General features: G+C 39.5%; 3 protein-coding genes, 1 non-coding gene and 1 pseudogene across 7 annotated transcripts; 3 read left to right on the top strand and 2 right to left on the bottom strand.

The window, feature by feature from the left end:
* Positions 1–202: 202 nt before the first annotated feature.
* LOC126630758 (actin-related protein 5-like) lies at positions 203–4,599 on the top strand (annotated as a pseudogene).
* A 506-nt stretch (positions 4,600–5,105) lies between these two features.
* LOC126628921 (protein FIZZY-RELATED 3-like) lies at positions 5,106–8,218 on the top strand. Its single transcript, XM_050298794.1, has 10 exons — positions 5,106–5,850; positions 6,274–6,396; positions 6,516–6,620; positions 6,704–6,883; positions 6,974–7,036; positions 7,139–7,333; positions 7,411–7,512; positions 7,643–7,705; positions 7,804–7,872; positions 7,960–8,218. Exons 1-10 carry the CDS (start codon positions 5,251–5,253, stop codon positions 8,011–8,013), a joined length of 1,554 nt encoding a protein of 517 aa, XP_050154751.1. The 5' UTR covers positions 5,106–5,250; the 3' UTR covers positions 8,014–8,218.
* A 131-nt stretch (positions 8,219–8,349) lies between these two features.
* On the bottom strand, positions 8,350–10,086 carry LOC126628922 (uncharacterized). Of its 3 annotated transcripts, none has more exons than XM_050298795.1 (6): positions 9,946–10,086; positions 9,785–9,871; positions 9,632–9,694; positions 9,424–9,525; positions 8,781–9,039; positions 8,350–8,656 (listed from the first exon to the last, which is right to left on the bottom strand). In XM_050298795.1, the coding sequence occupies exons 1-6, from the start codon at positions 10,021–10,023 to the stop codon at positions 8,532–8,534; spliced, it is 714 nt and encodes a 237-aa protein (XP_050154752.1). In that variant the 5' UTR covers positions 10,024–10,086; the 3' UTR covers positions 8,350–8,531. The 3 variants fall into 3 exon arrangements, with proteins under 3 accessions (XP_050154752.1, XP_050154755.1, XP_050154753.1); XM_050298798.1 differs by having other exon boundaries at positions 8,823–9,039; XM_050298796.1 differs by having other exon boundaries at positions 8,781–9,036.
* Positions 10,087–10,936: 850 nt separating this feature from the next.
* Positions 10,937–11,087, top strand: LOC126630846 (U4 spliceosomal RNA). Its single transcript, XR_007626129.1, has one exon. It is a non-coding gene; the product is annotated as a U4 spliceosomal RNA (small nuclear RNA).
* A 2,769-nt stretch (positions 11,088–13,856) lies between these two features.
* LOC126628919 (telomere repeat-binding protein 3-like) lies at positions 13,857–19,180 on the bottom strand. Of its 2 annotated transcripts, none has more exons than XM_050298792.1 (10): positions 18,765–19,180; positions 17,453–17,621; positions 16,502–17,342; positions 16,232–16,417; positions 16,055–16,117; positions 15,886–15,965; positions 15,439–15,665; positions 14,667–14,984; positions 14,508–14,571; positions 13,857–14,361 (listed from the first exon to the last, which is right to left on the bottom strand). In XM_050298792.1, exons 2-10 carry the CDS (start codon positions 17,531–17,533, stop codon positions 14,197–14,199), a joined length of 2,025 nt encoding a protein of 674 aa, XP_050154749.1. In that variant the 5' UTR covers positions 17,534–17,621; positions 18,765–19,180; the 3' UTR covers positions 13,857–14,196. The 2 variants fall into 2 exon arrangements, with proteins under 2 accessions (XP_050154749.1, XP_050154750.1); XM_050298793.1 differs by having other exon boundaries at positions 17,453–17,600.
* Between the last annotated feature and the right edge of the window lie 1,173 nt (positions 19,181–20,353).

Here is a 20,353-nt window from a genome sequence, read left to right as displayed (position 1 = left end):
CGAGTAAAATTCCATGCAACTAAATTCGCCAGAGGGACACATAACAATACTATGGGCTTTGTCTGAGCCCAATTTAGCCCAGTCTTTTGGGGGCCCAGCAGAGTAGAAAAGCGTGAGGAACTTCCGAGTGGGCTTCAATATTTTGGCGGCAAAACCTGTTCGAGCGAAACTTCAGTGAGCTTGAAACCCGACCCGGTTCAATTCTGGTACCGTGCATGTCTGCTTCTTCTTTACCATGGTTGAACACTCGAACTGCAACAGAAGAAGCAGAGAAAGCTAGGGCACAAAACGCAGGCACGGCCTCGGCTTCCTCCATTCGAAATGCCGTTTATCCCCAAAATTCAACGGCAGTCCGATTACAGACGCTTCCCCTCCTCCACTCCCATCGTCATCGACAATGGCGCCTCCTATTTCCGCATCGGGTATAGCCTCGCAAGAACCCTAATTTCAACTTCTGTGTGCGTAAATTTGTGGCTGTTTTTGTTCACTTCTTCGTTTTCATTTTGGGAGCAATTTTCAGGTGGGCAGGAGAGACCGAGCCTCGTGTTATTTTCCGCAACATTGTTCAGAGACCTCGCCACAAAGCCACTGGTACGGTTGATTTTCTCACTGTTATGTATTTTTGGGAGCTTAATTTGCAAGATTCAGGAAGCTTTTTCGTGTATAATTTTGTATTATTATCGAAGGTAGTAACTTCAAAAAAATATCAAAAAATTAAAAAAACTGTATTCAGGGGAAACTGTGACCGTTGTTGGGGACCATGATCCTGCCTTGTTGAAATACTTTGATTGCACGCGGTCGGGACCTCGCTCCGCTTTTGACAACAATGTTGTTTTCCAGTTTGAAATTATGGAATATGTAAGTTCAGTTTACTGTTGATTGTATTCTATATTGGTAGCCGCACTCAATTCGTATTTAGCTTGCCTACCGCCTCGAAATGAAAAGTTTACATGATTTTAGTATATACCATGTCCAAAATATAGAATGCAGCAATATTTACGGGCTTGCTTGCAGTAATCTTAGAATTGTAGCCTAGCCATACTTAGTCTTTTTCGTCTGTAGATTCTTGACTTCGCCTTTGATCGGTTGGGTGCAAATGGATCACAGGTATGATTCAAAATGGACCATTCGTTTCTTCGTTTTACTATACCTGCTGAAGCTCTAGATTTTGATTATGAAGGTTCTTTTTGTTAAAAGCAGATTTCTTTTCTACCATGATTTTGTCTATCTTGAAGCCAGTTCTTTTTAATGATAGATTGCGAATATCAGTTTGCATGAATGGTGTGCAATAGTGTGTTCTTGTTTTTCTAGATCGTTACAAGCATATTTAAATTTAATGCTTTTTTAATTTTTTTTATGCAAGGTTTCGGATCAGTTTATATATTCACAAGACCTTTTCCTTAAGTTTGTGTTCATTTGCGGGCAGAACAGATTGATCATCCGATCCTGATTACTGAATGCGTATGCAACCCCTTTCATTCTCGCAGTAAAATGGCTGAACTTCTGTTTGAGACATATGGAGTTCCATCTATAGGTATCAACAGTAACTTGAAATTTTACATCTGTTCAGACATGCTTCCACATTAAGCCCTTGGTCCTGTGTAGTTTTTGCTCGCTCTATTATGTCTATTTTTGTTCAGTTATTAGTTTTTCTTCATTTCCATACTTACAGCATATGGTGTTGATGCTGCATTCAGCTACAAGTATAATCCAGCGGCATGGGGTTTGTGATAAAGATGGTCTTGCTATCTGTCCTGGCTTTACCACTACTTATGTTATTCCGGTATGCTTTCTTGGTCTTGGTAATTGCTTAAGTAATGACTTATATAGCAATGAAAAAATATCCAGGACTGAGGTGTGCATGCCAAAGTAGGTGTGTATTAGCGTGCATTACATCTCTGATTGTGAATATAATGATAAATATGCTGTAGTTTAGAATTTTCTGATGTGATTCTTGTTTGCCATGAATACCTTCATTAGTAACTCTTTAAATGAGCATTCATATTTGGTTACTCAGTATGTTATCATGATTCATTGTGGGACATCTAGGTTGGGATTATGCAAAACTATCTAATTTTATTGGCCTCAAGCAAGCAACTTCTCTCACTTAAGTATCCCCATCACATGTGAGTATAATTTGGTTGGTTTCCAGTTCACTTGAATGGGGACCGATTGAGTAATATCTCTGATATGTGTATCTAATGCAACAGGGCTAGGTTTACTTGGGAGAAGGTCGAAGACCTGAAGGTGGAGCACTGTTACATTGCTCCAGATTATGTGTCAGAATCTCAGTTATATCAGGTATTGATGATTGCCTTTTCCAATCTGCTCACCTGTCCCAATCTCGTGAGTTAACAGTTGATATATTTTTTTGTTTTCACAGAAGGAGGCTAAGGAAGCTGAAGATGAAACAAGGATGTGGCAGCTGCCATGTATTCCACCACCTACTGAGGAGCCCCCTTATGAAGAAGAGATTGCAAGAAAGGCAGCCATTAAAGAGAAACAAGGTCAAAGATTGCGAGAAATGGCTGAGGCGAAGAGATCTTCTAGGATAAATGAACTAGAGAATGAATCACATGGGTTGGAGTTTCTCCTAAAACAGCTTGAACAGGTGGAAGAGCCTGATATACCATCTTTCTTGTCAGCCACGAGCTATGTCTCCAAGAAGGAAGTAGAATCTGCACTTGTGAAGGTAAGACAATCTTTACTGACAACGAAAGGTGAATCAAAGGGTGAACAAGCTGAGCTTGAGGAGAAGACAGATCCTGCAGGAAGCGAAAGGTTTCCTCTTTTAAATGTACCTGACAACATGCTCACACCTGAGCAGGTATTTGCCAACTCTATTTCACATTCCCCACCATTTTGAAGTCGTTGTCTATTGAACTTTTAAGATGCATGCATAATCTATGCACAATTCATTGCTCTGAAACTTATTTTTATGACTAAAAAAACCTGAAGTCCTCTCGGTAAACCCAACATTTGAAGACAGCGTCAACCAGAGAGCTTTAGAGCTTTCTCCTTATTTCATCTTACTTTTAGGTTTCCTCTTCGTCATTAATGTAGTCCTTTGGTATTGTTCTCTTTACAGCTGAAGGAGAAAAAGAGGCAGCTGTTCCTAAAAACCACATCTGAAGGCCGGCAGCAAGCTAAACAGAAACGTCATGAAGAAGAATTAGATCTGGAAAAGAGAAATCAACAAGATGAGAAAAAACGATTGTATGTGCTGACACATGATTTTTTCTAATTTTCTCAACCTGAAAATGAAAATCGATTTATTGTGGTCACACTTTTAAGGAGAGAAGGGTTAATTCATGTTTTTAAAAATTAAGATTTTGTGTGGTTCACTGTTTATCATGCTAGATTCCTCTTGATTATTTTAGAAATTTTGGAATGTGTACCTTCTCCTCATCAATTAGTTTCTTATTCTCCTTCTCTCTTTATTGTAGAGAAAACCCAGAACTTTATTTAGAGCAGTTGCATGCTAAATATAAAGATCTTTCTGAGAAGGTTGAACAGAAAAAACGACTTAAGACAAATGGCGGGGCTCATACAAATGGGAATAATTTTTCTGGAAATGTTGGCCGTGGGGAGAGATTAAATGCTGCAGAAAGGGAAAGGATGCGCCTTTTGACAACAGAAGCTTTTTATCGTGGCAAGGGTGAGGATATTTTCGGTGCCAAAGATGAAGATTGGCAACGTACAAACTCATGAGCAAAGATAACGATGATGATGATGAGGGACCAGATGTTGATGAAGCAGAGCTAGCACGTCTATCTTCTAGGCTCAAGGTCTGTTTATTCTGGTTCACTTATGTATTGGCTGTAAATTACCATTGTTGTTCGATCCTGATTATTTATTTTGGATCATTTCTTTGACAGGAAGTAGACCCAACATTTGTTCCCAAATCAGATACTGCAAACCCTCAATCTGCTGAAGCACCACGTTTCGTCCTCTCACCCAGGAAGATTTTCAAATTGTTTTCAGCATTGAAAGGTTCAGATGCCCAGAGATATCAGTTCGTCCCAACTGGATTGGGATCGACCAGGCAGGCTTAGCTGAGATGGCTGGGGTGTCACTGAGGTGGCTGCCAACTGAGTTCCAAGAGCTGGAGGAGAGGCTAACCAGTTTAATATTTATGACTGGTGGGAGTAGTCTTTTTCCTGGCATGAGCGGGCGCTTGGACGCTGGAATCCGGCTGACTCGGCCTTGTGGTTCTCCCATAAGGATAGCCAAAGCATTGGATCCGATATTGGATGCATGGCGCGGGGCTTCCGCTTACGCTGCCGCCTCCCATTTCCCGACACAAACTTTCAGCAAGGAAGAGTATTTTGAGTAGGGTGAAGACTCTGTCCGGAGATACCAGTTTCGGTATTATACATTGTAGTTGTTTTGTTTTGGTCACCCTTCTTACTGTATGTCCATTGAATGGCACTAAACTCAGCTTATCTCTCTCACTTTTAAAACTCCGCGCTTGTCTCTCTTGCTGTAAGAGTTGCCCTAATAGGCGGTACTCGAGCGACAATTGTACTCATTCAAACCAAACCCAACCCTAAACGAACTTTTTTGGTAAGGAATGACACAATAATATTGCGTTACAAATACATCAATATTTAATATTATAACACGTTGTATTTAATAAACTATTGCCTGCGATATAAATTCGTTGTTAGTCATATCATAATACGTGGGTTAGTATCACTACTGGTCCATAATTACTTGATCCCTCCATAAAAAATAGAAAGAATATATGGTAAAAGGCACGCGGTAGCTCTTTATTGCTAAAAACTCTACTATATTTTAGTATACGACACGTATTGGATGTACAGTTATGAATTTAATAAATAAAGATATCATCCAACGACAAAAAAATTCAGTGCATTGAATCACATTAAGATTCAAAGGCCAAACAATAAACAATTAACTTCAAAGCAACGGCCTACTTTTGGTAACTACACCAAACTGCCAGCTTTAGACGAGCTCGATCAATGCGAAAAAAATGACCGTTGTAGCATTCTATACATGCACATTGCACATCTTACATTTTTATTTACAGAAATTAAAAAATTAAATTAAAAGAAAAAAGCCCAGCACCGCTCCTATAAACCCCACTGTTATTCGACCGTTACAAGTCTTCCTCCACACTGAACCAAGAGAGAGAAACTCTAGAGAGAGAGAGGCCGGACTTTCCTTCCATTGCTGGTCCTTTGGCCTCCTCTTTCTCCCTTCAAAAACCCCATTAATTATACCTGTATGATATCGTCACATTCTTCAGACCCAGCAACCCAGCACCTCCTCCTCCAAGCAACCAAGAACCGCATCCGAGAAAACCCGGCAATGGAGTCACCTCAAACGAGGAAATACGGGCTTAACCTCCCCACCGGGATGTCCGAGACACTGCTCCGCCTTGATTCCGTACCGGTTTCCTTTCGGGGGGTTTCGAGCCTCTCAGCGTCCCCCGGTTCTTGTCGGGCGATTTCGAACCTGTCCTCGCCGTCCAAGTCCTCGACTTGCAGCGACAGATTCATCCCCTGCAGATCCTCTTCGCGGCTTCACACATTCGGGCTCAACGAGAAGGCCTCGCCGGTGAAAGAAGGCGGCAACGAGGCGTATGCCAGATTGTTGAAATCGGAGCTTTTCGGGTCTGATTTCGGGTCTTTTTCTCCTGCAGGTGGTGGCAGCGGTGGTGCGGCGTCCCCAATGAGTCCCAGCAAGAACATGCTGCGGTTCAAGACGGAGAACTCTGGACCCAACTCGCCGTATTCGCCTTCCCTTCTGAGAAATGACAGTGGGTTTTCCAGCGAGACAACGCCTCCCAAGCCTCCTCGCAAGGTCCCCAAGACACCCCATAAGGTAATTAATTATCCCCTGTAACCTGTTCTTCCCTCTTTAGATCTTTAATTTTTAATGTTAATTTTGAAAATTTTGGCAGCTTAGGAATATGAAAGACAGAACCTTGCTAAGAAAAAAGTGATTAAAATAGTTTAATTTAGCTAAATATAGCTTAATTCAGCTCAATTTAGCTTAATTAGCTTAATTGTAATGCAGTAGCAAGTTGATCTGATGGATTAGATTACGAGAATGGTTGATTTGAAAAGCTGCATTTCCTATGCTAGTTTGCAGGATTACTCAATATATGTCATAATTTTATTTTTTGATAAGTTGTATATTGTTGATAATCCCGCTTCATGAACAGTGGAGCAGAATCCCTCTTAAGAAGGGAATTATAGGGGAAAATTAAAATGGTTGATCTTAAAAGGCTTTGATGGGTTGCAGGTTCTGGATGCTCCATCACTACAAGATGACTTTTACTTGAACCTTGTGGACTGGTCTTCCCAAAATGTCCTTGCAGTTGGACTGGGGACCAGTGTTTATCTTTGGAGTGCAACAAACAGCAAGGTGAGTTTAAACATGGATTTCCAACTTTTTGATTCCGTGGTTTCAAAGTCTAATTCAAAAGCTGTCTCTGCCACTGTTCTTCAGTTTGTAGTAGTTTGTGATGCATTGTTTTTCCTCAGGTGACAAAACTGTGCGACTTGGGGCCTAATGACGGCGTGTGCTCTGTCCAATGGACACGGGAGGGGTCATACTTGTCAATTGGCACAAGTCTTGGTCGAGTTCAGGTAGCTATTTGTTTGAATCGATTGTCCTCTGATTTTGTACACTTGATAGACAGATGGCCATTAATTGTGATGTTTTGTTCTAGGTTTGGGATGGGACGCAGTGCAAGAGGGTTCGAACGATGGGCGGGCATCAAACAAGGACTGGAGTTTTGGCATGGAACTCGCGCATATTAGCTTCAGGAAGCCGAGACCGGAACATACTTCAACACGATCTTCGAGTCCCAGATAATTACATCAGCAAGCTTGTTGGCCACAAGTCTGAGGTATGAAGACTTAAAAAGACTTTGTGATTAAATGAGGTTCTTGGAAAACTGCAAACAAAATTAACTTTTCTTCAAATTTCAATTCTTCAGGTATGTGGGCTGAAATGGTCCAATGATGACAGGGAACTTGCATCCGGTGGCAATGATAATCAGGTAGCCATTACTAAGTTGTTTATTTATTTTTCCTGTTCATGTTGTTCTCTTTCTATCTTCTGTTTTAGTCAATGGCTAACTTAGTGGCTTGTTGGTGACCAGCTCTTGGTCTGGAACCAGCATTCTCAGCAACCGGCTTTGAGGCTGACAGAGCACACAGCTGCTGTCAAGGCCATATCTTGGTCACCTCACCAGAGTGGCCTTCTCGCATCTGGAGGAGGAACTGCTGACAGATGTATTCGGTTCTGGAACACTACAAACGGCCACCAATTGAACAGTATCGACACAGGAAGCCAGGTACATTTCAGTTCTGTTATTCCTACAAGCATAAAAGAGAATACCCTCAACTCACTCAAGTCGACTTAAACTTACAGGTCTGCAATCTTGCATGGAGTAAGAATGTGAATGAGATAGTCAGCACTCATGGGTACTCCCAGAATCAAATTATGGTTTGGAAGTATCCATCCATGGGAAAGGTTAGCCTTTTCTAGTGATTTTAAACTTTGTAAATCTTCATATCGACTTGAAGCATAAGAAAATGCAGAAAAAACCTTTCCTGGTTGCAAGCTTTCTATCTAATTCCTTCTGGAATGTCCTCTTGTATAGGTTGCCACTTTAACCGGCCATAGCATGCGAGTTCTGTACCTTGCAATGTCACCAGATGGTCAGGTATTGCACCATTTTTGCCAGCCCGTACACGCACAAGTTCTTGTTTGTTTAAGCCTAAATTTCTGTTCTAACTCAAATAAAAATTCCTTTTACTGCAGACAATAGTCACGGGCGCTGGGGATGAGACTCTAAGATTCTGGAACGTCTTCCCATCTGTGAAGACACATGTAAGCATGAATATCATGATCCAATCTTCCCTCCCAAATCTGTTACGACTTCTTTTCTGATACTTTTCATTTCGTTTGTTATTTCAGACATCAGTGAAGGATACAGGTCTTTGGTCACTAGGACGAACTCAGATTCGATGATTCTCTTGCACATATACATGAAGCGATATCTTGTAAATGGAGATGCTTATTTTCTTTGTGGTCAGAAGAATACTGTAATTTATCAGTAGTGAAAGCACATATTTTCTTCTTTTTCTTTGGTTCTTTTACCCCACACGAAGTTTTGGATTTTGTAAAGTGTTCTCGTCTGATTAAGAAATTCAATAATATACATTTTCAGTGTTCATTTCCAGAGCCTCCTGTCTAACCTTCATAATTTTCATCAGTTCCTTTCTGTTAGCTCAAAGATCTGAGAAATGTGTACGACATCGCAACTTGGTTCATAAAGTAGAAGTGAAAACCAAATAACAACATCAGTAACAGTCAATCGTAATCTTTTGAAAGACACATTTAGTACAAGATTGTTCAAAGGAATGTGGTATGGTTCAATTCAGGACACAATAATTCACAGCCGCGAATCGATCAGTTTACTCGTCTTGCAATACGCCTACAATGTTCACAAACGTTGGATTTCTACTTGTTTGGGTGCAATCTTCATTCTAAGTCTTTGCCTGCGACTGCAGACCTTGACATATCAAATAAATCTCTCTTGACGATGATCTTGTAGCTTTAGGCCTCAACAACGATGCCTTTCTAAACAGCGGTTTGCAAATCTTGTTGATTTCTGCAGAACAAACAGCCAGAAGACGGGTAAAAAAACATATCCATACAGAGCTTCAATGGAGCAATTACCGCTATTATGTTACCAGAACAAAGGGGAAAAACAAGAAAGGAATTAAGAAAAGGACCTTGCACATCTTCACTCTCTAAAAGCTTTATCACAAGATTACCTCCCCTTCGCAATACACCATTATCATCTGAAATTGTAGTTGTCCCATCATTACTTTCCTCTGTTTGAATTTCGTTATTGGAATGAGCTAAGGCAGCTCCACCAACAGCCAAATTCAGTGCTTGCATACCTAACTCGAGCGATAAAGCTGCATCTTTACCTGAGATTCCAGAAACGAGGGGACACATATCCGAGAGTACCACAGAAAACCCTTTCTGCTGCACAAACACAATGGCAAAACCATGAATCTCTTCCCTATTCCTATCCTGCATCTGCAAGAGGATCCTATAAACGTTTTCCTTCGCAAAAAGCTAAGGTTGGTTTTTATTAAGTTGGAAATTCATGTGCACATCATACAATGTCAAAAGTTGGCAAGGAACCAAAATATTATTTGTTTCACACCTTGAAACATCCTGAAACAGGGTTGAAGGACAACGTGATCATAAATCGAAACAACAGCATAATTAATCAAGTTTCTAACAATTCTTGGACATAAAAAGTTGCTGTGAAGATTTGAATTGTTCTCACAATCGAAAGACGTAAATTAGCACAAGCATGTTGAACCATTGTTAATTAAAGCTAAGAAGCTAAGACAACAATACCTGTGGAGATAGTTCCCTGACATGGGCTCTGGGGAGTTTCATGACGTCGGCGCAAACAGTTTGAACCCTCGAATCACAATGCTCAGCTGGAACCTTCACCTTCTGTTCTGCAAATTCCGCATTTCACAACCCAATTACTCTATATAAATTATCGAATCAACAGAAAGAGCACGAAAATTTAACTCGAAAGGATAGTGAAAAATGAGACCTTGAGATCAATCCCAACAACAAGGCCGCCATTTTTGAGGGGACCCAAGCTCTGGCAAGCCACCTGCAAATTTCAACAAAAACCCATGAATGTTATGAGCAGACAATCGAAATTTGAGTATAAAGTTAGGATTTTGAAATGACCAAAAAGGACCTGAAGCCAAGCGCCGGGAGCACAGCCGAGGTCGAGAACAGAGGAGCCAGGGGTAATGAGCTTGTACTGTTTCTGCATCTGAAGCAGCTGTTGAAAGATGTGGGTGGGTTAGTGGCAATTAGAGACATGAATGTTGGGTAAAAAGGTAAATCAATGAATACCTTGAAGGCCGAGCGAGCCACATAGCCCAGGCGTTGAGCCTCTCTGTAGAAGAAATCTGGTTTTCCTGCCCCACTCATCTTTTACCCCTTTCTTCCTCTCTGTTTCTTTCCCTGCTTTCTTCTTCGCAATAAAACCCTAAACCCCAACCAACAGCGAGTTTAAAAATAAATAAATAAATAAACTTATATATGACCAAAAACGTCATCCGAGGTGAACTCGTTTTTATTCCAAATATCACTCTTAATCTCGTTAATTAAATTGATAACGTGGTAGATATAACATTTCAAACTGAAGTATAAACGTCTTACATCATTGAGACCACATTGTGCGATTGATTTTCTTTTCATTCTACTAAATATTAACCGAGGAGAAGACGAAGCTCCATGATGACAATTTTTTGTTTATGTTGTGCTAGTTTGGTTTCCACGCCAACCCACAAATGAATCGATACTTATCATGTCATTATTTTGACAAACAATCAAATTAGCAAAGAGCTAAAAGACATATAACAGTACAAGTTTTTTTTTTTTTTTAACAAACGATACTATTTACATTAAGAGGTAGGAGAGTGGCTAACTCTCTCAATGAGTTAGCAATAATGCAGTTCAATTTTGTTTTTGATGAGAATTAAACCTAAGACTTCTCACATACAAGTGAAAATGAATATCACTAAATCGTAATATCAAATAGCATATGAGTACGACTTTTAACTCTCATAATACAATGTTATTGTGAGGAAATTGAAACTCTATAACTCATTCCCAACTTAAGAAGGTGTAAATCGTAGTAGCGCTAAATTCTTTGGTGGGTTATTGCCTATAAGAAAACGCAATTCTGTTGGATAAAATAGGTTAGCTGTTGAACGGGGAAAGCGAGGAATACAATACAATTGGTGAGATAAAGTTGTTGCTGTTGTCCCACATCGCCCAGAGATAGATGAGAAGCTGCTGGAGAGACTATAAAATGGAACAGAAGCCGTTTGTTGAAACCATCTTTGCGCTTGGGGCAATGACGCAGCTTATGAGGTTCTAACCGAGGCGCGTCTATTGCTGGTTGAAAACTATTTCCAAACCCCCTCACTGGCCTGGGCTCAGCCTTGGCCTCTGAGAATTTCTGGAAGGGCTCCCTTCGGGGTAAAGCCCTACAATTCCAAGTCCAAATTTCTTGCAGTCGATTGTTTGTTAAAATAAATAATAGGGTTATAATTACTCGATGTAAGATTATATGTACAACGGAAAATACAAATACGGTAAATTAAGTTAATAAAATTATAAGATTGTCCCTAACGCTGGATGCCGCAAATGACAGAGGGAGGATGTCCTTTGCTAACCTTCGCAAAATCTCGTGATTCAAAGTTGCGTAAACCCGGCCCTCAGATTCCTCACCTGCCACTGCCTGTATGTCTGGTCTCTCAACCTCTCCGAACCCTCACACGCAATGACATTCATTGCCTGCTTACCGAAGACCTCCCTCTCAATCAAAATCCTCTCTGGAGCATCATGCGGGACGTTCATCTCAAGCATATCGAACAATGTGGAAAAGTGGAAGAGGCCCTCCCGAAATCCCCAATGTGTAGATATCCGGATTTATGGTCCTGATGAGTTTTAAAACAACTGTGTATCGAGTTCACAACAAGCACCTCGTCACGATCAATTTTAAGATCCTCGATTTGAATGGTGTCCTACTTTTGTGCTATTGCATTGAACTGAAATGGAACTTTATAAGTTTCCGCATACCATCCTTGTTGCTTTCTCAGCTACTTCCATTATTGTCTTGTTTGAGAAGAAAAACGATAGCCTCTTAAACGACACACGACAAGATATAGATAGTAAGCCTTCAAGACATCTGCAGCTGATGCTGGCTTGGACACAAGATGTTTGTAAATCTGAGCACCGGATCCATGCGTGCCTCAAAGACCATCAGCAAAATGGTGAGCTAGTCTTTGCATCGGGTTTTCCACTGCCAGAAGAGAAGAATGCTGTCTGATATGCTTAAGCAACTCATTGCGCGTCCTCTTATCATTAGCTGCAACCGCTCGTGCACAAAGAGTCAAAAGAGTTATCAAATCCACCACTTCCTTACCTCAGCTCCCATACGTATAGCATCTGCCTTCCCCTCGTTAAGTAACATCGTGTTACTTTCCAAATTAACAATCTGTCCATTACCATTCGGAAGAAACCTACTTGCTTCCTCAGAGCCTCTTTTAAATTGCACGGCCGACTCAATCTCAATTCAAAAAGTGAGGAACTCTAAGAGTGCTCGGAAAAGAATTCACACCCTGTCCACAATATTACCACTTCCATTCGATTAGGCATGGAATGACAAAGAATTGGACTGAGAAGAAACATGCAAGGATTTGTACTCACGCAAATCGCAACCCCGAAGCCAATCCAAGAGGTAGTATTGTAATCACTAGAAAGCCAAGGATGACATTCATCTCGGCTTTCATTGTTTTGATCAGCATACGAAGTCATGTCACAAGGAGGAGAAAGAGAGTGATCCTCTCCAAGAAGCTCATAAAATGATTGCTCTGCAGCTTCAAGTGCTGCAGGCTCATGATATATTTCGGTCTTTTCTTCCATAAGAATTTGGTTAACGTACTTGAGAACCACATCACTAAAATCGCAGTCCTCGGATGATTCCCCATCCGAATTCGTGCTCAAATCCGGGCCCAAATTACTCGAAATTGGATGGGAAGGTGCACAATTTGGATCAAGAAACTTACCTGTTGTCTCATATACATTACCTAAATTCTGGTTAGTATTTCTGAACACAACATGTTGTCACAGATACATTATATCGTTCAAAGTTAGTATTCACAAGCGTGTAAGTGACTGTCAATTGTTGATGCATATGAGTTTCATAATGTATTAACAAATAATATCACTCGCGTGCATGTTAATTAGCCCTTTCCTCCCTCTTCATCACAACCAATTACATTTAATGTCCTCTTTAGTTACACACCAAGCTCAACTCAAATTAAGTCTTCGATTTTTTAATTACTATTTCTTTTTTCGTGTTATTTTGTTTTAATTTTTTAATTTTGGGCCAAATGCCCAAAAGGTAATATGGCCATGTGATCAAGAGTGAGGAGATCAGATTATCATCAGCTCCTTTCATATAGGTGAACAGAACAACATTGTTTCAAGAATTCAACTTTTATTTCGGGGCCCTCGTGCATACCTAATGTGGGCTTTTGACAGTAACACTTTGGGTAGGAAGGTACCCACGAACATATATCCATAACCGATGAAATTTTACTCACAACAAATATTTACAAAGATACTTTAACAGCATAAGGTTAACTTGCACATCAGCCACAACCTAGTATTAAAATCATAACAAATATATAGACATATAGGCATGATGATCGAGTGAGCCGAACTTGAGATCTACTTTTACTAAAGGGGAAACTAGTTACCACTAAACCAATTGGTCATGTGCAATCAGGTATACACTTGAACGAGCGTTATCCGTCTCCATACCCGGCAAAAGAAACGGGTGACCTGAACCCGCACCGTTTTGAGGTGTTTTAGATCCAATTTAGTTCCTTGGTGATATGCTGACCAATTCAAAATACGTAGGTAAGTAGGCAAGAAGAAGTTGCGTACACTACAAACTTTGCCAGGCAACAACTCAACAAGATAAATTTATTTTTTCTCAACTATACACGTGGTTTTGCACGTGCCAAATGTGCTAATATGTCAGAGCCACCGCCCAAGTTAGTTGGCCAATTCAAAAAAATTAAATAAATAATTAGTCCAACAAAAAAGGTGTAAATTATACGCAACTCAATCATGCAATTGCAACCCATCTTTGAATCGAAAACAATGACGTTGACTGACTTGCAATGCAAGTAACACGCATCACATTCACATGGAAGTTAAGTTACTAACACAGAAGCAACAAATTGAAGATAATTAAAACAAGTTTATTCCTGTTTATGAAGATTCACATTTCTCTACATTACAAGTTGGTGAAATAAAAACAAATTGAATTCAAACAACTGTGAGTTTCTGTTAGACTGATCTTTATTCCGACGAACCATTTACATTTGCCGGCCTCCATCAGACAGAGACGCCGGCAATTTAATTTAAACTGTGGGGGTGAGGATTTTACACAAATTTTGGGTCATTTGTACAGTTGTCTTCTTCTTTCCCTGTTTCTGTCAACGTTTCCTGTTTTTTTTTACATCATACAATCGGATACCTTTCAGCTCCATGCCTCTCGGTCGGGTGCATCTGTGATCTTCAGAATGCTGGCAAGGCCGGGTGCTTGCTGTGTTGCTTTGCTTGGTGTTGGCACCAGTAAGAATGGGCAGCCAACACTCGGTCCAAAAGCTCCTGAGGAACGGGCTCTCCCCTTCTTTGCTGAGGAGAGATTTTTGCAGTGTGGACTAAGGTTTTCCATTTATCCTGCATAAAACCACCACAAAGCACATCAAATACAACACAAATCATGTAACCTGTGCTTTCCAGAGAAGCACTCAACGGCAATGTACCTGCAAACAAAATAATGATCGAGTGATGTAGGACAAGATAACCAGACAAACAAAATTTACCTTCAGGTCCACATAAGTTCGATGATCTGCATTCTCAAATGTGCGCAATTTAACATCGCGCCACCTGCAGATTCATAACATTGTTAAACCACTATTATGCTTCAAAATGGAATCATGCATCTCACACTGATCCTGTTTAAGTGGTAACGAACATCACACCTTCCAGTTCCAAGTTCCTCAACTGCTGTCACCAATGCTTCGACTTCTGAGACAGAGAATGGTCTCCTGGTTCGACGCTGTGCAAGCTCAGATCGCTTAGTTTTCTGGCTCACAGGAACTATGGCTAGTGGCTCCATGCTCATTTCTGGAATTGCAACTAGCGCCTGGGATTCCAGCATTGTTTTGTTGGTCAATATGTCAATATGAGAGGAAACTGGTTCATGCTTAGTTTCAGCAAGACTGCCTGAATTGGTTGTAGGAGGAACGTCAGACAACACATCAGACATTGGAGAGTCCAAGACAGGTAAGCCTGGGGACCTGAAACAACAATGCATATTTGCTGTAATGAGAACACACGTGAAAAGCTGTTCCTCAAGTCAACAGAGCAGAACCGTAATGCAAAACTTGTCCTATCCATTTAGATTAAAGCTGAACAATTTTTTTTTTCCACATATGCATCATAACACCATCATCATGAATAATTAGCACACAATTGCCAACAAAATTGCATTAATTAAGAATTTATGATACTAAATCAAATAACGCATACCGGAGGGAAATTCATCTATTAATTGTCCAACCAGCCTCAAATATTTTGTATAAGCAGCTATAGACTTAATTAAATACGGAAAACAAACGTCATAAATTCCAGCAGAAAAATACCATCTCAGCATGCATATCAACAACTATGAAAGAAAACAAAGTCGACCCAAATGGGCAATAAAAGATATTCCAACTTTAGACAAGGGACTTCTCACAACACATCAATTACCTGGCCACCATCTTGCATGAAAATGGAGGATCGCCAGAACACAAAAATGGAGGAGCTTGCACATGACTTGGCTCCAACATAAACCCGAGAGAATCCAAACTGTCTTTGGAAGAAATTCCCATCTGCATTAGAGTTCTGTTGTCATCTCTTATGTTTTTCCCTTGAACAAGTACTCCAACACTTAAACCATCCCTAAGTATGGCATTCACTGCATCCATGACTGTCCTCTGTAAAATTTCATATCACAAATGTAAAATATTCAGGCCCAAAGTGACGAATAGTCAACAACTACTTGCTAAACAAGACTCAATACTAGTGAATAAACAAGCATATTCCATGCCATTTGAGGAAAATTCTTATTGTAAAGAGGAAGGAGAAAACCTGCGACCTGTACATTATTTTATGGCCGATGGCACGTAAAATAAAATAATGCGTCTCAATTAATACCTTCAATGAACCGACTGTTTCAGTTTCTGGGACCTCAATGACAAGCTCTGGAACCCTAAAGGATTTGATTCTCAATCTCACTGCAGAAGGAAATATAATGCACAATGATACTGGTTATACAATCGAATAAGGAAAGTGTTTAACACCAAATCTTCAAAACTTTAATTACCATGAGATTCCTCAGAGCGGAAAGATGTTAGATGACCAATAACTGAAGCTGACACTCCGTTTGCTGCACAGAAGAATAACTATTAAGAAAAACCAATACCACAAGCCTTAAGTCCCAAGAACACATAAAGAAACAGTAACAACAAAATATCTACATAATTGTGCAAAAGTAGCATACCAGCTGGACCAGTTTTATCTCCGTTATCGAGTGAGTTAGAAACACTTTCACCACTAAACCCTCCATCAGAAGTCACTACCGAACTTCGATCAACCAATTTCCTCCTCTTATAAAGAGTGTCACGTTGAGATCTTTCACGGTTGTAAAAGGTTTTCCTTTTGTGATAAATAGTTTTTACTCCCCCATCTAGAAAAACCAAAAACACAAGCTCAACATTAAATGAATTTGCATCGATTTATGATGCTAACCAAGGCACGATAAGAAACTTACCATATCTATAGTGCTCACATTCCCTCAACTTTGGAGCCGCTTTCCAGTACTTGGATGTCAGTAACTTCCTTATTCTTCGGTCTCCAACACGTGGTGGAGGCCTAAAGACCTTCACCCTGTTGCTAGGTTTAATGCACCTAGTAAAGTTTTCGTCATCATCTCTACTACCTAATTCAATATCATTCCTATGCCTGGAAAAAGAAGCATTAGGAACAGGATCCCTGAACAATGACAATTTGACATTGCTGTCTCCATTGAGCATTGCAGGATATTTTGCATGCAGTTCAGTTGGATCCTTGGAACTGCATGGGTTAGCTATCTTCAAAGCTCCAGTTTCTAACGGCTTACTATCTTCCTGTACTTCAATTCCATTTGCTATATTACCGTAACAGGACTCCACAATACCCAGGGATCCCCCCTCTACCTTACCAGAATAATTTTGAAATGTGGGCCTGCTACTGGAAATTACAGACTTTGCCGGGCGCCCAGCTTTTGCAGGGCTGTCTGAAGTTGTAATAACTGAAGTGCGTTCCAAAACAGTATCACTGTCGGCACACGGAATTTCTTTTAGAATGCCCTTCTGATCGACGTTTTGGGATGTCAGCCCTAAAGAAACGCTTTCTTCGGAGCTTCCCTGATCAGGGCACTCTTCTTTCAGAGGTTTATGTTCATCTTGTCTTTCCTGCTTAACGTCTATGCCAAGGGCAGGCTGCAAATTTCCTTCAGAAGCATTACTGGATTCAGAACTTTCACTCTCCTGCAATAACTTTCCAGCTAAAGAGGCCAATAATTCAAATGCACAGAATTGGCCATCCTCGACCGACTTCCTATGTGGGCCCCTCTGAAACCAGTAACCGAAATTCATGAATTCAATACAGGGTTTATCATCCAAAACCAAAAAGGTAAGGAGAAAACAAAAAGAGGCAACCCTAGAATTTCAGGAATGCTTACCCTAGCTGATCTGGGAGCTCTAGGTATAGTAGGGACCTGGAAGCCATTAAATCCAAAATCAAGCCTCTTCTTCAACACCATATCTCAAGCATACATGGCAATTTGAACTCATCAAACACAAAGAAGCATCAACCCCGCATTCAGTTCACTGTCATAAGATATTCATTTCCTAGAAAGAACACGTGTCAGGCTTAGCTTGGGGAAAATGTGTTTGCATAATCAAAACAAAATCTCATTGATCACAAAAGGAAGATAACAATAAATTCAGAATCCTAAGTCATACTACTATATCAAAACCAACATAAAATAAAATCCCGCAATGAGATCGCAATGAGATCGAAGTAGCGATATAATGTTCCCTCTTTAAAGATGCATATATTAACTAAAAATATAGCAAGAATAGACTGCCTCCGTGATCCATAACGTAAAACTCATGATTAGCCCTCCAAGTCTCCTAACCACCAAACCACCCCTCTAGGTTTAAGTGCCTAATTATTCCTATAATTCTTAGAAATCAAACAGATCCCTCAGATTGATTGAGGAACAATAGCAAAATCCAACACGGTAAGATTTGGAATATAAAACTACTCGAAAGACTTGAACCAAAGCTTGAAACGAAAACATAATAAAAACTAAACTAATCTGCTCCGCGGTATGCAGAAAATCATAAACCAGATCTTAAAACCCTAATCAGAGGTCTTTTCAAAAGAAAATTTCAGGTAATTGAACAGATACAATATCAAGCATGAACCGGAACCAAATTGGAAGTCAAGGCTCCAATCACATCTGAAACTAGTTGTTTAATATAAAAAGAACTTAGAAAAGTAAATTGCATTTAACTTCATAAACCCAAAACCCAGAAAACGAATTCCCATTTGAAAAATTGAATACACAACAAGAAGAATTCCAAATCAAATCCAATTCAGCAAAAGCAATTACAAATCCAACGCCAATTCCGATCTTAGTTCTGTAATCTGTTTTACGCAGCGATGAATGAATTCAAAGCAAAACTAAAATCCCATAAACCTCAGATCAAAAGAAATGGACTTCATGCAAAACAAAACCCATGATTCTGATCACGACCACAAATTCTCAATCAAACCCAATTCAGCACATCTAAACACGACCCAAACTCCCCAATCAGATCCCGATCTCAATCGAAATTCAAAATTGCATGCAGTAATTGAACACACCCATTTGCTCAACCGAAGCAAAACCCATAGTTATTGACCAGAACAACGCTGAATTCTCAAAAACTAAAACCCAAATTGCATCAAACCAAAATCCCAGCAGAGAAGCTCGATTTACTCACCTCTTGGACAAAGATCTTCTTCTGGGTTAAATCTAAAACCAATATATCTACAAATTTTCAGGGAAAGAAAAAACAGAAAATCTGGGAAATGTGTAAGAGATCTGCGAGAATATGAAGCAAGAATTGGTAGTTTCTCTCTCTAAATCTCTCTGCGAAAAGGAAAAACCCAATTGGATTGTAAAATGTTAATGATTTTGTACATACAAAAACCATGCAGAAGAAACAGTGGCCTTAAACCCCTTCTTATATATGTTTCATGGTTTTCTGACCACAAAACCAGGCGAGCCAGTAAAAGGGCAATAATGTCCGGGTAATTGCAGGTTCCCAAAACCCCCTCTTCTTTTTTTCCTTCTTTTTTCTCTCTGTCTCTCTCTCTATCTCTTGGACCAGTTCTTCCTCTTCTTCCTTCCCTCCTCCTTTTCTTCTACATTCATCAATCCACCGGCTGAGGTGGAGATAGAGCTTTCTTGCCACGTATACCTCCCAAGTCATATTTTGTTTTCCTTTTATTTTCGAGAACTGTTATTACCGCTCCGAAAAATTTATTTCATACTTGTCACAAATGTTGTTTTTTTTTTTAAATATAAAATGTTTGAAGTGCAAAATGAGAATTTCAGGATGCTAATAATATTTTTCTTATTTTTGGACGATAATAATTTTGTTGGAATGGGCAATGAAAACAAAAAAATAAATGCTAATGAGTCTTTCTCAAAGTGTGATTCTTCGTAAACTCTCTTCAACTACATAGTTTGAAGCCGAGACAAAATGTTTCTTCTTCTTCTATCATCACTCACTCAGATTTATTTTGCAAAAGAGGAAGATGGAGTATTTGTTAATTTATTTTTTCATCTTCTTAAAGCTAAGTCTAACCCTTTTGCTTTGTAACAGTTAGCTACAACCATAGAATTAGAGCTCATTTGGATGTACTTTTAAAGTAACTAAAAGCGTTTTTGGTGAAAATATTTTTAGAACCAATCCTTAGTAAAACTGCAAGTAAATCCCGAAAAAACACTTAAAAGTACTTTTAAAATCCAAAAATATTTTCTTTAAAAATGCTTTCAGTTATTTTAAAAATATATCTAAACGAACTCTTAATCTCTGGTAAACAGTTAAACTGAAGAGTAGTATTATATCACTCATGAATCCGTGATGATCGATCTTAGAACAATTAGAATATGCAAAAGAATAAAATATTTAACCTTTGACATCACCCACATACATCTCTATTGGCTATAGCCACGTGATCATAGATTCTTACCCCCAATAATATGTAATTGTATATTCTAAAGTAAACCGTCTAATCAAATTGCTAAAATGCACTTCAAACAATTCACTGTTATCCATTGATATTGGGGAGTTTTAACGAAACAGTTTCGTATTGTTCACTTTTAACGAAAATTATATTTTTATTCTAAAAAATCACTTCTGGTACTATTCACTTACAATATTTTTTTGTCATTTTGATTAAAACTCAAAGTTTTCAAGTCATTTTCATTAGTTTTCCTTTAATATTGTTGGACCAGATTCTACTCAGGTTGGCGAGTGAACCTGCAAGAACAAAGATAAGGGAAGGATCATGAAACTAGACT

The sequence above is a fragment of the Malus sylvestris genome, chromosome 7 (genome assembly GCF_916048215.2).
Source record: "Malus sylvestris chromosome 7, drMalSylv7.2, whole genome shotgun sequence".
NCBI classification, from domain to species: domain Eukaryota; kingdom Viridiplantae; phylum Streptophyta; class Magnoliopsida; order Rosales; family Rosaceae; genus Malus; species Malus sylvestris.
Note: the sequence above shows the minus strand (reverse complement) of the source record. Positions and strands in the feature narration are given on the sequence as shown.